Source organism: Lathamus discolor, chromosome 2 (genome assembly GCF_037157495.1).
Source record: "Lathamus discolor isolate bLatDis1 chromosome 2, bLatDis1.hap1, whole genome shotgun sequence".
NCBI lineage: Eukaryota > Metazoa > Chordata > Aves > Psittaciformes > Psittacidae > Lathamus > Lathamus discolor.
The window spans coordinates 2,717,259-2,735,582 of NC_088885.1; the positions used below are offsets into that span (position 1 = coordinate 2,717,259).

The following is an 18,324-nucleotide window of genomic DNA, read 5'->3' on the forward strand; positions in this document are numbered from 1 at the left end:
CATTTTACTCTCAATTGTGTAGCCCACAATATGTCATCTGCTACATTAGAAACCTTAAAATTCCGAACAGACCAAAATGTTTGACCTTAATGGATGGGAGAACAAGATTTACATCTGTGAAACCGCATGGTTTAGCATATACACAGTTCATGAGATTTGAATGAATGCAGTTAATTCTTACTCTGGAGCTTGTTAAAAGATATAATGAGGTGGAAAAAACCTAACCCATCACTCCAAATCTACACTTGGCTGTAGAAAAAGCCAGCTCATTTAAGACCTCCAAGATTAAGATTTCCACACAGAATTCTGTAAAGTGCAGAGATATGCTATTTGAGTTATTCAAGTGTGTAGCAGATCAATTCATTATAATTCAAAAATGGTTTATGATTCTTAGAGAATGTATCTTTTCAAGCTCCAAATACATACCGTACAGGATTGCAAATTCAGGATCACCAGTTCATGACAGTGATTTTGAATGTGTTTCAATGCTTCATCTTCTAACTTTGTTCAGCAATTAAACAGGACATAGGAAAAGAAACAAGAAATTAAAAGCACAGCAAAGCAGCCCAAAGAACATACACATTTTGTAACATTGAACAAAAGACTATAACAAAAATGGTATTTTTTAATTCATGGAGATTTCAAAAACCCAAAATAAAATTTTATTCCTAAAGGATCACCCAAGCAGTTATGTACCTGTGTGCAACCTCTAAGAAATAGAGCTTTTAGTCCACTACACCCTTTCACCAGTGCTTCAATACCATCCTTCGTAATCTGATCACACCAGGAAAGATTCAAATGTTCCAGATTTCTGCAACCCTCACTGGGAGAATTAAAAAAATACATAAAGTTAAATCCAGCCTTCAAATAGTCATAACAGTGGGAAACCCAAATTAAACACACTGTTAGGAATTAATGACAGCCAGTGGACTGCGCCAGGCCTCCACAGAAAAGTCACGAGAAAAGACCACACACAAACATTGCAGTCTACACCCAAGAAGTCCTAGATATAGAACAGGGTCACTGCTGATACACACTATTAAGGTTCAGCAGTGATTTTTTTTTTTAACTTTATTAAATGTTGAACAGCTCTTTAAATGCTTTTCTTTAATACAAAACACTGAATTTTCTTACCTTAAGCCTTTCAAAGAGCTGTTTGTGATGGCTACACAAGATGTCAGATCCAGATGTTTCAGCTTGGAACAGAATCTGCTAAGACTGTAACACGTGCTGCAAAACAGCAGACACACTAAAAATACCTTCAGCTACTTCTTCTTCCAAATTTTCCTATCAAACAAAAAAACACTTTGACTTACCTGTCAGTGATTTTTGTGCACCCATTTAGATTTAAGTGTTCGATGTTTCTACAGTTCTGTGCAAAGGTCCTAAAACAGCAACAAAAACCTGGAGTTAATATATAACTCACAGGCTCTAATACAGTCACTAGAGTGCGCTCATGTCCCCTACCACCTTCTACCTCAGCCAAAAAGCTTAATCTTCAAGCAACAGAGTAATTACAAAGTACACCTCTAATATGTCTGCCTCTTGCTTTTTCCTTTTGTTAATATAAGTTTCTGACTTATATAACTCCTAAAAAAAAGTGTTGTCCATATCTCAAATACCACGTGAGCAAGGTGTTTGTCATATATAAGCCAGACCTGATTTGCTTCAAATGCCTTAACTAAAAACATTAAGGGCATAAACAGAAAGGTTTAAGTATCACATCAGTTAAATATTAAGCTGTCAGGAAGAGTTTTTGCACATCTCGTTACTGAAGTCTTTGTAGGAGCTTGCTCCCACATCAAATGAAAAGGAATGTAACTTACACTATGCAGAAGTGGGACCTAAGCCTGTCGAACTACCAATGGAAAGCCCTGTGGACTGCAAATCAGTTATTTATGATCTTAAAAATTAAAATACATCTGTGTGCACTACTGGGTATGAACTATAAGGATGATTGGAGCTATTATACTGCTAAAGCCTGTATGTATCATTATACTAATTACCCAGGAGAAACACATGAACTTTCTTTTCATCTCTGCAGAGTAATATTTACAGCTGCATTGCATTTCAGAACACTGGTTTTATGCCCATGTTTTCTCCAACTGCATGGATTTTATTGGCAGGGGTGGAGGAAAACGCACAAAAACAGTTTTGTCTGGAGACCCGCCGTGGCTAACAGATCCAACTACACGCTCAGCTGGTAACAACTTCCTGGCTCTCCAGTGTGGGTTGGAAACAATGGAAAAAAAACCCAGCAAGCAGTTATACTGGTGAGAGTTTTCACTTCAATTCTCAAAACAGCTATTTCAAAATTCATGTACTGGAGGGAGATTTACAATTGAGACACTCTTCACATCACTTGGGAAGATGCTACACTGGAGGAACAGCAAACTTTCCTTCCAAGATTCAGGCATGGGGCATGTCCTGAGAAGAGCTGCCACAAACATCCAGTATTTATATGGCCAATACCTACTTCCATGACTGTATATTTTTAAACAAAATTTGATGTAGAAGTAGGACAAAGAAAGAAAATCACCCACAAAACTAACAGATCTGGAAACAACATGAGAAGGCTCATAGGTAAAGTCGCTTTTAGAACAAGTATCTGAAAATTAATGCCACCTTTCTCCTGCTAATGTTTTGAAAGTCTTAAAGCTCATGCATTTATCATTCATTTGTTAATTTCAATAGAACCTGCTTTCATTTCAGAGGTGAACCATCTTCTTTTCTGAAGTGCCTTAGACACCACCACCTGCACCAGTTAGTTGTCACAGACGTGCGTGTGAATGCTGGTAACACTCTGGTAGCCAGTCTCAGCTAAGCCAGTCCTATTACCTGCTGGTATGACTAGCTCTCTCATCCCAACGATGTACACATGCTACACACTGAACTGCTATATGCTTATTTTAAGTATCTGTTCACTGAAAACATCATTTTTCAAAATATCCCAGCTCCAGCCCTCCCCACCTTCTCAAATGCCATTACTACATGAACCCACTTAGGATATCTGGTCCTATTCACAACCCTCACTGCAGCCTTCTAGCCTTAGTACCCTGAAAGGCACAAATAGGAGCCTAAACCTAATGTGAAAATAGTTACTGGGGGGAAAACTGTTACCTGCTGTCCTAACTCATTGACCCTGCTACCTCTTCCTCATGGTAGCTGTTACCTCTCAGATCCTGCCTCTCCCCTCTCCTCCACTTCTGGTATTGACTCCCCTACTGAGGACACAAGAACTGTCTGTCTGAATGTTCTGGGAACTTGGAGCAGCATTACAGAAAGTTCACTCTGGTTGGAGCTACCTCTTTTTTGACAGCAGTTGCCAGTAATCTGGGAGATGGTAATAATACGTGCCTTCCCCTGAGGAAGCAAGACTGACTGAAGGTGGAGACACCACAAAGCAGTCAGGGAGATAGCTTAGAGGCAAGGGAAGCTTAGGGGAAATCTTTGGGTCTGAAGCTAAGATGCTTATTTGGGTTGCTAAAGCAATCTAGTGCTCAACTAGTTGCTGGATTAATTTACCCTAGACACAAAATATCAGTGAATTTGACTTACTTCTAAATTTTAGGAAGACCTAAAGGTCACACAACACTAAATACCCACTGCTTAACAAAAAGCTTTGTGCTGGTATTTTCCACTGAAGAATGGCCACACTGTATCAGACCTAACACAGCCTCCTGTGACAGCAGAAGAAAGCATACCTGTAAAAAGCCATACCCCAAGGCTTCTGCCAAATACTCTTGGAGCCCTAAGGCACTTGTGGCTTAGGGATACTTCAGCTGGAGGTAGGATCTCTGAGTTTTAATACACAGGAGAAATATTCACAGAGGGATCTGGCTAAACAGCTTGTGTACAGAAAAAGCTTACACGGATCCAAATAATCTTCTGGGAACAAACTGCACAGTTCAGTTTATATACTGTACAAAAAAGGGCCACCGTCTCTATTTAGAGACTCCTGAGATGATCCTGTTGCCTGCATGTCCTTAAATTAGAGCCAGAAGAAAATCCAAGGCTTTTCCTTGTTGTATCAGTCTTTATTCTTCCTCCCATTTCTTGGGTCACCTCTTGTCCAGACTAGGAGCTAAACTATAAACTGACTGACTAATCCTCATGAAATTAAGCGTTGTAGGACACCAGAGTATAGGTCTGAAAACATTTTAACTGCTTGAAAATGGAATATCAACATAATACTAATGAATAAAAAGACACATTTCTGAAGATCACAGTTCTCATTTCTTAGTTCATTTTCAGAGAATAATAGCTATACTTCGATCTCAAATAGACATCTCAGTCACTATTAAGGTACTTAGTACTTCAGTGTCCCATTTTGGCCACTAGTCACCACTCAGAAATCCAAACAAATGTAACAATAATTGCTTTTGGTCCAGACATTAGGAAATAAGTGATGTCTCAATCTTGGACTTTACTTACTTTAAGGAGGAGTCTCCAACACCAAGACATCCTCTCAGACTAAGTTGTCTCAGGAACCCACCGCACCTTTTCGATATATTTTCCACAACTCGACCCTTAAACCAAATAGAAGGAAGATTTTGTTGAGTTTTATTCTGATGTAACATTCTAACCAAATAAAAAATGCTGGGAGCGAACACCCACCCCAACTCTACCCCACCACAACTACACCTCCTTGAATTTCTTCTGCTGCTTTGAAGAAAAACAGTTGCCTGATGAGACTTTCCACCCACACTGAAGTGCTATTCAATGCCATCTTTAGCTCCATCTCCTTTTTTTGCAGTCTATCACACGACTCAATTTTTTCTCTCAGCAATAACTACCCATTAAGATTGTTGAAATCATCTTCAAGTTTTGTCAGATGTGTAGGGAACTGAAGAACTGCCCTAGAGGTTCACTGGGAGGCATGCCTCAAGGATCACAGTTACTATTACAGCATCTCAGTTGAAATTAACCACTAGGACGTGCTTAGGCTAGTACATCACTGAACTACAGCCTCTGTACCTCCTGTTTTACAGTTCCTCCGGTAGGGATCTGCCTGAGCCCACCTGCCAGTCTTCAATGTCATATATTTGGGTGTCTGTGCCTAACACTTGATAATGACAAAGAACCTCACAGGCTTTATGCCTCGTTATTTGTTCGAGGCTGAAGCACAGTTTACACACAAAACCTCCTACTTGACCCCACATTTGCTATAAAATGCTTTTTATTTACATCCCAAAAGCAAATTTTGTTATAAATCAGGAGTAAGCAGAATAGCACAGTACTTCTAATATTCAGTCTGAAAGTAGCACTAGGGAAAAATGTTATTTAAACACCAATAAAAATATACTCATTTATTTTTATATTTATTTAATTTTTTTTAAGAAAAATAAAAGCAAAAAGCAGGTGGTTACTGCAAAAAAAATACTAGACATCACATTGTGTCTAATTTTAGGGACATAAGGTAAGAGAAATCAACACCAACCATTTAACAAACAGGACTAATACCAAATAGCTAATAGCATCTTTCATTTTCTTTGTTCTCTTTTCTTTTTGTTTTTCAGAAGGAATACTTATACAATTACAGGTCAATGGATTTTTGTTTGCTCATTGTTCACCTCCAATACCAAAAGTCCTGGTTATCACTATGTGAAAACATTTCCTTATCAGAGCTTGTTTCTTAGTCCATAAGCAACATTGTTTATCTTGTATCTCAGAAGAATTTACACCAAAACAAACTGAAAATCACTATACAAACAAAATTATGTATTTTTTAAAGCTTTCTGATTAGACAAAATTCTTTCTCAGCAGAGGCCAAATACCTTCACTGTGCAGATAGTGTTCAATGAATAACATATAAGGGGAGTTCAATCTACATTGCAGAAAAAAGCCAAACCCTACTGCGTTATTCAAAGAAAATAGAAACAGTTTTCCCAAACCCATTTATTTCTTTAAGCATGTAATAAACCCCAACAAAGAGCATTTTTAAAAAGTAAAATGCATTGAAATGTGTTTAACTGTTTGAATAATTCAATGTGACTTAAACCCCTAGATTTTCAAATTACCTCAGCTTACATTTGCTTCCATGTACCAAAAAATCCTAAGGCACATTAAATTTCAAGATGATCTTTACACATCTTCATCACAGAAAATAAACATTTTTTCATAGTTCCACCTCCCTCTTTACTCTCTACCACATAAGGTCTTCAATATGGAAGATTTCACAAAACCCTGATTTTTCCTTATTTGATAGTCTCAGATCAAGTACTCCTTGATGCTACGTGAAACATCACCAACCAGTACAATGTCAAACTGAGCAAAAAATTGCTAGATCCAATTAGTAGCTTTTACCTGCCCTAAATCTATAGACCAAAAATCTTACCAAAACAGCTGAAGAAAAAGAGTTCTTTGACACCAAATGTGAGTACCATGTTCAAAACTACCTTATGTAATAACCTTTGGTTTAATGTACTCTTATGAATAAACGTAAAGGGCTTAAATTACAAATATACTTAACTATAATATACTGAACTACATTGCTCCAAACCACAATAGCTTCTTATAGCAAAAGAGGATCATAATTTAATTTCATCTCTTCTCCTGAATCCCATGCTACAAACACAGTGTCTCAAAGGGCAACACCAACACAGTATCTCAAGGTATCACATAAGACAAATATATTGAAAACATTAAAATCCAATACTGTGTTTCTAAATAGCAGAAAGGTTTCAGACACAGAAAAGGCCTACCAACAGAAGGACCACAGACCCTTCTGTTTTCTTCATTATTTCTTAACAAATAAGAAATGCAATCTTTTTTTAAAGTAACTGAAAATATTACATTAAAGCTCCAAGTCTTTGTAGGCGCATTTAGATGGAGTCAGATGCCAAAACTCTTTCTCCTACCTCTGCAAGATCCTCATGTTTAACATCAGTATAGAAGAGGAGTTGGCAATAATTTTTTAAAAGTGGTGAAAAAAAATTGTGCTATGTATTAGTGCAAAGCTTTAGGAACAGTTTGAACCATGCTTGGCAAAACAAGACCAAATGAAATCCATCTGGATTTTATTCATGCAACTAAGAAACTATAACGTAAAATGCAAAAGCAAATTCATTACTCTATTATAAATTTGATTTGGATCTAACAACAAATAATAAACCAGTTCAGACTCAATTTAGGAATTGTATTTCACCATGGATTTTTGTCTTAATTTTCTAATGTCATATTTTATTTTGTTATGCACATCTATGATAGCATTAATGATATTAATGATTAATTAGCTGATATGTTTTTCTTACAGAAGACAAGACTGCCGTAATAATTTTGTTAAATGCTGAAAAGGACTTTAATCCACATGTACCTGCATTCCAGGCAAGATCCAAACCTCATAAAGCAAACGTTCATAAAACATAATCAGATACATGCCTAGATTTGATTTGTTGTGTAAGTGGTTAAGAAAAGTTGTTCAGCATTTTATTGTGCCAATCTCAAAATCCTACAGGAAAGCATGCAGAGAGCTTTTTGCACTAGATGGCATCCTCACAGAGAGGCTTGACCAGCAACAAAATTGTGTCTGGATGGTGAAACTGATTCAGAGGATTTCATTCCATCCAAATGCACCATTTATACCTTTACTTTCTGGAAACGAGCAGCTTTGAGTTTCAAGAGCCCTATATGCATATGGTATATGCCAATTATGTGATAACATAGCTGGCAACCAAAACTGAAACACTCATCCAGTGTGAAAAAAGATAAACACAGAGTTACTATCCATTTGCTCCTTCACAGTACTATCCTGAACTTCAGCCTTTAAAATGTGACCACAAGCACAGTCTATGTGATGCTCAAAATGGGCTATGCTTTTAAACATCACCATAGGAATAGAAAAAAAAACAACGAAGGACACTAACCTCTATATCCGTTTGAAAGTTGAAGAGGTCTATTCTTTGCCAATTGCTTCCATCCAGAGCTAAAACATTCCATGCCTGCAGAAAACAAACACAGTCTATTTATTACCTCCGCTGCTTGCTCCCTTTGCTTTCCTCTCAGCAACTGAAATATAACAAAATATACAATTTCAGGTCAAATTTTTTAAAAGAACTGTAACTGTAGATGTTAGTAGTCATACAATATCAACTAGTTAAAAACACTGAATTTGTGGAAATAAATCTCACATCTCCAAAATGGATTATACTGCAGAAGCTAACTTATGCCAGTAAAACATGTAGGAAAGCAAGAAATTAAACGTAAAGTACATCCAAGGATACAGCAAAGATCTAACCCTGCATTTTTAAAAAACTTTAGTAAATTCTGTCTAGTAAGTTACTTTTGCTAGATCTACATGAAGAAAAGTAGCTGCAGGTGAGATTCTGTCCAATAAAACTGTAGTTCCTCAACCTCATTAGTTACTATTCTGAGAAAAACAGAAACCTTTCAGAAAACTGCTGACCTTCCACTGTTATAACCAGGCCTTTCCTTTACAGGTGCAAAGTTACACGTGCATGCTTGAGAATTTGTCCTTCTCCGTCGAAGGAAAAGTTGTTCAAAGTAAAATAAAACAAAAAAGCTAGAGAAACATAAATACATTCAAAACCAGAAGAAAAGAATACTGCATCCAACCAACAGGTAGTCCTGAGAGAAAAATACAACTGATTCAATCGCTTTGGTTTTCTTTCACTGTTTTGCAGGCTCTACCCGAAGGTTCTGACAAAACCTGATGGTAACCTGATGTTAACACAAAGCTTACTGACCTTGCAGGTCACAGTGATATGGGTGTAGGAATTAAGTAGTTACACAATTCTACATTAAAACAAGCAAACAAAGCGAAACAAACAAAAAACAATAAATCCCCAACTAAATAAAACCCAATTCTCATCAAGAGAGGGAAGAAAAGCACGAAATAAACACGTTCATTCATATTATATAAGAACACACTTCATTGTACACACTTGATGTGGGAACAGACTATTATTTATTTTAATTCAAGAAAAATAATCAGTACAAGCTAAACATAAAAGCTTACTTAGCATGCTTTCTCTAGTATCTTCTGCTGCCTTTTTCCTCCATTAGTAGTCCATCTACTTAACACCTTTTTGTACTTGGCAAGCAAGTGATGAATGTGCTTCGTAGACACATGGTGCACATTAACTGAACTACATGGAATTTTAAACAGAAAATATATCTGAAAAATAGTGTTATGCAGCCACATGCTTTATAAAAAGCAAGTGCCATCACACCAAACTGGGCTTAATCCTTTCTCCAGATATAGACCATACACAATTAGGTTATCTTTTCCATAGCCTTTAAACAGAACTTCAGTACATAGCAACTAAGACCACATCTGAATGGAAAACTCTTCCTTTATTTTAAGGACCAAATAGACTGAGAAAACTAATGTTTGGGGGTTATTTTTGGACAGGAAGCAGATTGCCCCAAAGCCCATGATTTGCATATAACTAAGAGAATAGCATCCCCCAGAAAAAAAAAAGAAATCCCAACAGAAATACATACCTTGGAAACTTGTGCGCATCGACACAAAGTAACTATGTCCAAGAAAGAAAATATTCTAGGAAGAAAGGCAAAGAACAACAATTAGAATGTTTTATTATAAAGTCAGACTAACACATAGACTGACAGCTCTGTAGTTCTATAAAAAAAGCACTAGCTGCACAAGAAGCAAGTTAAATGCAGTATGAGCATTTTATCAAGTTATTTTGCTGCACAAGACTTAAGGAATAATATCACATCTATTATCTAAAGACGGTCACCACCAACATATTAGAACCAGCAGGTGTTTCTTCTGAAAATACTGATCTTCTGTTTCCCCCTCCTTACTACCCAAACATAAATGAATGATAACAAATTATTTTGCTTCTTTTTAATTCAGACGAACTAGCTTATATACCTTTAATTGGGCTGCAGTTAAAGAAATAACTCACACAAATACAAGTGAAGATTTCAGAGGTTGGAGAAGAGTAAGAAATGGAGAAAAACACAGATAAATTCAAGAACCTAAGTACTAACAAAAAGAAAAATTACCCAAACTTCTAAAGGGCTTTCATAATGACTACCAAGTCTAACACAGTATTTACTTTAAAATTTACTCTACAAGAAACAACTACAATTGAAAATTCAGCATTACTATTCTGAGCATGGAACCAATTCCTGAAGGCTGCCAACTCTTAACAGTTTTCCAAAAGAAATTTTTCACTGTCAAAATGAATTTTGCTAAATACCACTTCCAGACAACAATGATTTTGCTTCAAAGGGTGTTCTCGGTGAAGAAAAAAAAATAGCTTAAGCATAAAAATACAGATCCTGTTCCAAAATAATTTTCTATTACAGAGGAAGACAGATATGAAATATATGAAAGACGTTACTGTCATTCACTTATATAAATACCATAAATATAAAAACCATAAATATAAATATATATAAGTAAATATAAAAATATAAATAATATAAATATATAAATATAAATACTGCAATTTACTGTTACCTTCTCGCCAATTAAATTTTTCAGTTATCAGAACAACTTATAGTAATAATAACAATTTCATCTTTTAGTGAGATGTGAACACTGAGGAGTAAACAACAGGTAAAAGATGCTGAATGTAAGAATGTAAAATTGCTATTTTCCAAGTGGAAATCTCAAGTTAGAGCTCAAAAGGGATACCTACAACTTAAGCGCTGTGAGTTTTAGCTGTGGTAAGAGTCAGCAAATGTAATGGAAGTTAATAGAAGCGCTTCTTACATGTAACAGCCTTCTGTATATTTATTATGATCACTTTAGATAATTGGTATTCCAATACTCATTAACACATGGAAATACTTTATCTTTTTCACTGTAGAGTAATACCTTGTCTTCAAAAACCATGAAAACAGAAGGAAAGACATTCTCAAAAGCTATGAAACAATTTAAAAAACCTGTTGATAACAATCATTTTGATAGCATATATTTCTGTCGTTTGAACATCCATTCTGAGGTCTGACCACTTCCAAGAAACTTAGCAGTGTTTTATGCAAAAAGTATATACTAATATGCTCAGCAAAATTGCTGGACTGTTCAGATGAGCACTGAAAGTGTTATCAGCCTTGTAAGAGCAGCATTTGTAACAATGCCCCACCATGAACCCTCTATAAACCATGACTTGCCAGCACAAGGCAAGTGGCAGGAGATGAATGTCACAGATGATGCTGGAGACCTGCTAAAGCTTCTTGGTTTGTAAAAGCTTCCTCCTAGTACCACTGTATGAGTGTAATCAGAAGGTTATCTCATATTTATGGAAGCTGAAGCACAAAAAACATCTATGTTATTTGCTACAAAGGAAGGTTTGTGACAAACCACATTGTGACACGATACTCTTGCCTAAATGAAGACCATGACATGCTTTAGAAGTGATGTATCTAGTTACACTGAAATATGAAACAACAGAAGAAATTGCAAGATGTTGAAGAGAGAGTATTTCATACTGCCAGACTGAGTTGTCTGGCAGTCTGTCTTCATGTTTGATTGTTTATTGCTGTTAGAAGATTAAAAGTAAATGAAAACCAAATGCAGAACCCATGTATTTATTTTTGCTCCATTCTGTATGAAGTGACTTTTTAAAAAGTTAAAACCAAAAAGTGGTCATTTTATGTTAAAAGGAAAAATACTTTAAGTGTAAACATTCATGATGCTCTCAGGTTTTATTTTTATTCTAAAGAAGACAGTTTCTTGCAAGGTGCTTCAAAATGTCCCCATCAAAATAATATTTGCTGGATTATAATGCATCCTAATCAGAATTATTATTAAATACTAGGATAGGTAAGAGATGCCAGTAAATTCTAAAGAGTCATTTTGCCAACTTGCTTGAAAGCATTTTCTCCCCACACTTTTCTGTTTACCTTCTATAGTACAGGCTTACATGTGCACCACTAAAACACACTTGCTTCTCTACTGCAGTCACACAGAACTACTAGGAAATACTTACTAGTCAGGAAAACTAGCCAACAAGGCACAAGACTGTAAGGTTTAAAGTAATTTAAAGTCTTTTAAAGACTTTAAAGTCTTTAAGAGACTTCAAAGGCAACCAACAAACTGATACAGAGACGGCAACACTGGCATCTTCAGTCATCTGTTAGCATTAGACACTGACATTGTCTGGCACTTAAGGGTGAAGAATTATGTCAGCAGGCACCTGTAATTTTAAAAAGTGGAAAAAACTACCAAGTAAGGCAGCTGACGGTTGTATGGCACTTCTGTCCTCTATGACCATAGCTATGCAGATGGAAGCTAATGCAGCCAGCAGGAGGATTAATTTCCACTTAAGCCTTTGGCATGGAGTATGGGGAAACTGGAAATTAAGTTAATAGATCCACAGGAAAGTTTAGGACCATCTATTCTGATTTCCAGTGTCCCAGGCTATTCAATTCTCCATAGTTACCCTATATGAAGTTCAAGAAGGAGAATCCCCTTACAACCAACCAGAGCTCTTCAAGACTTTCCATCCCTAGGCACATAGCAGTCTGGACACGAGTTTGGCCTTGGAGATCTTTCAATGTTAACAGTACCTGCAGTACACATAAACTTCATGCCAAAGGCACAATGAGCAGTACAAGTGCACAGCTCTTCAACTCCCTTATGGTAAACATGAATTTGACTAAAGCCTAACGTCCATAAAAGGATCTTTTCTTGATTGGAAAGCCTTCAAGAAATGGAAAAATCACCACCTTCTCTGATAGTTTGTTCCACTGCTTAATTACTCTGTTACATTTGTGTTATTTCTAAGGTGAATGTCTGACTTGCAGCTTTAATGCTTTTTTCTACTTTTCTTCACCAAATTAGAGTACATTAGCAGTTAGTACTTTCCCCACACCAAGTTTTAAAGCACTTATCATGTCATCTTTAATGCTTCTTGTTGACAGTCTTTGTACTTCAGTTCTTTGAATCTCATTTTCTCTGCACATTCATTTTTCCAGTACGCTTCTTCAAATGTAGACATCAGAAGCACATGCAGCATTAAAAAATTAGTATTAACAAAGCTGTACACAGACGTTAAAGTCTGCCAAGCAATTACAGTATTAGAAACAACCAAATTGACACAAGTACATAAACTGCATTCATGTAGACTACTATAGAGGCCTTTAAAGAGGGCAGTATTGCCCTATTTAATTATAAAAACCCTTGAAGTGAGGAAAATTAATTATGTGTATGCAACGATTCAGGACATGGTTTAGTGGTAAACTTGGCAGTGCTGGGTTAACAGTTGGACTTGATGATCTTAAAGGTTTCTTCCAACCTTAAGAATATCAATGATTCTGTGATTCAATGTTTGAGATGACATATTTCTCCCCCACCTCAAAATACACACACTGTTTGTCTGCTTACAGAATTCTTACCAACTAAGAGCAGATGCATATAGAAGTTTGTATTTTTCAGTTCTTTGACTCACCAGTTGCTAATTCCTATGATAAGATATTTTACAGCAACTGTGGGCCATTTAAGTACCTACCATATCTAGCTAAGAAATACCAATGGCATTATAACAATTTCTTGTAACCTTTGCTATATTTTTTCTATTTCCCCCACAGTTAAGCACACAGATGGTAAAGCATCACTTCAAATATATCAAATACTATGTTTGAATACACTAATTTTAAGTTTCTAGCAATTTCTTCCCTACAGTAGTAACAGACTAAAAGCTGAGCAAAAAGCAGTGTGCAGCACTAAAAACAAAGAACATGCAAACATATATAATACTTAATTAGCCAACTCACATGCTGCATATTCTTCTGTACAAGAAAAGCTGCTACTGGAACACAAGTCCTGGGTTCTTCTCCTAATTTAAGCCCCAAAACTTTGCTTATCCTCTTTGAAATCTGATTAAGCAATCAAATTTTTAGTCTGATGACCATTATGACCTATTATTATTCCAGTACATGCACCAAGTACATATGGTTTATAGCAGAACTCAGAACAGCTTCTGCATTTGTGGTCCAGCCTATGAAGTTGGTACTTTGAAGGCAGAAGGGAACACAACACGGTTCAAGGGGTAAAAAGGAATAAACTTCTTTGTTTTCTGAAGCTTGCCATTTTTGTGCAAAATCTTGTAGCACAGAAGGTTACCAGTTAAAATACAAATGAACAAGTGTTATCTGTCCTTCTGCATGCCAAAAGCACTGGCTATATCCCCATTTTCAAACCTCTATGTTTGAATTCAAACATGTATGTTTTCAAACTTCTCATCAAGCATAAAACAAAAAAAAAAAAAAAAAGAAAAAAAAGGAAAAGATTTTTGGAAGCTGATGGAAAGTCAGAACTTTCTAATACTACATTCACTTCATTTTTTCTGTTCCCAGTGCTTTGCAGACTCATATGGTAACTTTAAAAATCCATTTGTTTTTCCCAGCAATTTACAAGGAAAAAAGAAAACCCAAAAGAAAAAAAATCTATTCATCTTCAAGGCTGTGACATCTTACTGGAACAGTTGTTACTGTTAAGACTGCAACAGTCTCTCTCTGACTTTATTTCTGATCCTTCTGAAATAGATACGGGTTTATTAACTTTAGACACCAGTGCAAATCCACAACTAATGTCCTGTACAATCATACGATGCTTTTCCATAAAAGCTAAGCAAAGAAAAAACTGTAACTGTCTGAAAACATTGTTTAAATGACATCATTTATAACATCGTTGCAGGATTCTTACTCAAACATCATACAATTTAGCATTTATTCAACCTTTCACTTCTAGCAATATATAAGAGCAGAGGGGAAAGAGCATTCCTTGCCAACTGGCAAATTAACAGCATTGCAACAGCTAACAGTGGTGATCATTTTTCTTTTAGCTTGAACAGTACTACAAATCAAAGCTTTTAGAAGCAGCATGTTTCTTCCACAAAAATAAATTACTTCTATATTACAAATAAAAATAAATGCACATAAACTTAAAAAAGTTACAAATTATCTCCTCCCTCTCTCCACTCAAGCTATCCTACGTAACTCAAAGCATAACTGCTCCCTCCAAATGAGGGTCTTCTTCAAAACCACTACTGTCCATATTAGTCATATATCCTTTTCCTCCTCTGCACAGTCATCTGGGTCTCATTGAGAAGGAACAATAACCTCTGGGCTTGTATCCTAATGAGCTTCTTGCCTGAGAAGCTGAGGGTTTCAGTCGTTTACTTATAAGCATAGTAGATCATCTGTAGAAAATGTGCAAGAGACATGACACTGCCCTGAAAACCTTGCAATCTAATTCTGCTTGTTAGATAAATAATAAGAACAGTAAGAAAGAGCAAGAACTGCAGTATAAGACCAAGGGCTTACTTTGTTCAGTTTTAGAGTATGCAACTGTATCAACAAATGAGTAAAATTTTACAGTGGTAGTATGTTCTAAGTCTACCATCAGAGAAAGGTTTCTCAGTTTTAGAGAAAATCTGGATTGCTTGTTATAGTCAGATTACAGATGTTTAAATACTTGATGTAAATAAGAATGCAATACAAGAAATTGTGTTTCCATTTCCAGGTATTTGTAACAAAATATTAACCACTCTTTTTCTACATGCCAAACTGTTGTTTGGGGGGTTTTTAGGGTTTTTTAGGTTTTTTAAGAGCTGTAGTGTTTTCCAACAGTTTTCATTCATATCTTGACATAAGCAAGCAACAAACTATGTGTATTTGATGACACTTTTAATAGTATATTTACTATTCAGTTCCAGCACTATGAGCAAAATGTTTCCACTGCAACTGGTTTACTCTCCTTTTAATTAAAAGGAAGACTGCATAGTTAATACAGCAAAAATAATTATGATATTAATTACACTCAGTGAGGCAATATTTAATCCCTCTTGTCACAACCATATGGCAAGACAATTTTAAAACATATTGTAGCACAAGCATAAACTGTTAGGTGTTGAAAGACTTTCAGGCTCTGTCTTGCAAAAGCATTTATGTGCAGAAGCATGCACCAAATTCCACACTGATAATCCTGTAGACAGCCAGGTTTGTGCCCCTGAATTTCCCCAGGTATCTATACTCAGACCCCATGTCCCATCATACTGCTCTCCAACATACTCTGCCTTTGGCCTTCTGAGTTTGTCTCTGCAGCAGTACAACTTCAAAAAGGAGTTTTACAGAGCACCTCTCCCACCCATCCCCTTCATCGTCATTCCAAAGCCCTGGCAGTCCGAGTCAATACTGTGCGTGTTATAAAATGTGGACTTAATTTCTCTCTGGCTATGGGCAGACCATGACCCGAGTCCCAGCATTCAGCATGAGATCATCATGGTCTTTACTAAGAAAGCTGACTATCCCAATTAAATTTCTCAGTCATTTATTCTGGCTACAGCTTTGATCTACTTTGGAAGATCACTGAGCAACTGCAAAGAGGACATACGCACGCAAGAACTAGATGGCTGGCTGAATCACTTCTGTGTATGCTCGGTCTGGGCTATTTTATTTTGTCATTCCAACATCAGGAAGTGCTTCAACCATGCAAAGGGTTTCTTTAGACACTGCACAATAGTGTAGTGGCAGTGCCTTAGCAGCATCACTTTCTCAATTGGTCTAATCCAAGGTAAGCCTATACAGCCCCCAAGTTGTTCTGCAAGAAGTTATCTTGTATTCAAGAGCTAACAGCTAAGTCACTGGTATTGTCCAATTTCTTACACATGTTTTTTTCCCCTGAGTTCTTTAAAATGTCCTTTAAAATACATATGTTGGAATAAATATACACCTCAATGAAACAATTAAGCTACTCCCTATTTTAAAGAACTTACCAAATTTGGTGTTGGAATACACAGTTCAGGAAATTGACACCTAGAAGTTAAATGCAGGAATTCTCACAATAAACCTCAACACATTAATTTTATTGATGATACTGTCATTAGTATAGACACAATAATTTACAAATTTTATACCTATATAGTGTCACAGATACTTTTGTTTTATCCTACAATGAAAACTGAAGCATACTACAGAATCAGTAAGTCCTTTCAAAGGTGATGTCTTTACTATTTCAGAGCACAATACTTTTCACTGTCTAAACCACATCAACAAATTCTGTTGAATTAAATAAACAGGACACTTAGCACCCATAACAGAGAAAAGCACAGTCATTTCCACAAACTTCTGTCCTGTCTCTGCATCCTCTTAGCTTCCAGTGCCCCTCCTCAATAGCAGAGCACAAGACTGAAAAGTACCTGATTGGCGTAAACATTACTTAGCGACAACTAAAAACACCGGTGTGTTAGCAGCGCTGTTCTCGGGCTCAAGCAGAAAACACAGCACTGCACCAGCTACTAAGAAGGAGAAAAATGACTGCTACAGCTGAATCCAGGACACTTGCATATTACAATACCTTGCTAAGGAAGCAGCATATTAAATTAACTTTACCTTATGGTTCATGCGTGGCATGGACTCCAACAAAGCAAAATTACTAGAATTCCTGTGTCTTTTAATCACACTTTCTAAACAGTTCTACGAGTCTAATTTACAGCACCGTCACCATAGTGAATGTGTGTTTCTCAAGAAAAATGAAAAAAAAAAATAAATTTAAAACCAATTCCTTTAACAACAGACTGCTTCTTTAATACCACCAAAGAGAGCATCACAATAGTGCAGACACTAAGCTATGTTTTAAGCTATGTTTTAAGAGCCCTTTCTTCACACATGGGCAAGCACGTGGGACGGTGAGCACTTGCCTCAGGAGCAGGGCCCAGCCTGGGAGCTCTGGTCTGGCTGCCCCAGCATTGGCCAGTGTCGGCACCCAGACAGAACCGATGAGAGGGGAGGCTGCAGCACAGAGCTTGGGGTGATAGGACAAGGGGTAATGGGTTCAAACTGAAACAGGGGAAGTTTAGGTTAGATACAAAGAAGAAGTTCCTTACTGTGAGGGTGGGGAGGCACTGGAATGGGTTGCACAAGCAAGTTGTGAATGCTCCATCCCTGGCAGCATTCAAGGACAGGTCAGATGGAGTTCTGAGTGACATGGTTTAGTGTGAGGTGTCCCTGCCCATGGCAGGGGGTTGGAACTAGATGATCTTAAGATCCTTTCCAACCCTTCCAACCATGATTCTATGATTCTAAAATGCAAACTACCATTGAGACATTCTTCCACTTCAGACTGGATGTAATGACATACATACAAGGTAATCCAAACATCTTGGTGTATTAAGAAGAAATCATCAGCTCAGTTTTGTTAACACCATCACTTAAATCTGTAATTATAGCATTACAAGTGAACACTTTATTTCTTCCCCTCCAAGAGAGGCTGTAAAACCCTATAGGCAGCCACAGAAGATGTCACTAGGCTGGCTGAGTTCCAGCACTGATGTGATCACATCCAGTTGAGCCATATCATCATAAATGGCAGTTTACACTTTGTCC

General features: G+C 36.7%; 1 protein-coding gene across 6 annotated transcripts in view; it reads right to left on the minus strand.

Annotated features, from left to right (window-relative positions):
* Positions 1–18,324, minus strand: part of FBXL2 (F-box and leucine rich repeat protein 2) — a 73,007-nt gene that overhangs the window by 14,282 nt on the left and 40,401 nt on the right. For 5 of the 6 annotated variants that reach the window (XM_065665438.1, XM_065665439.1, XM_065665441.1 and 2 more), the window contains 7 exons: positions 9,466–9,520; positions 7,866–7,940; positions 4,435–4,529; positions 1,317–1,385; positions 1,135–1,230; positions 697–823; positions 427–501 (listed from right to left, as the gene is read on the minus strand). In XM_065665438.1, the coding sequence (XP_065521510.1) occupies positions 427–501; positions 697–823; positions 1,135–1,230; positions 1,317–1,385; positions 4,435–4,529; positions 7,866–7,940; positions 9,466–9,520 (592 nt within the window). Of the gene's footprint in view, positions 1–426; positions 502–696; positions 824–1,134; positions 1,250–1,316; positions 1,386–4,434; positions 4,530–7,865; positions 7,941–9,465; positions 9,521–18,324 lie in introns of those variants that run through there. The other variant, XM_065665443.1, reaches the window with a different exon arrangement.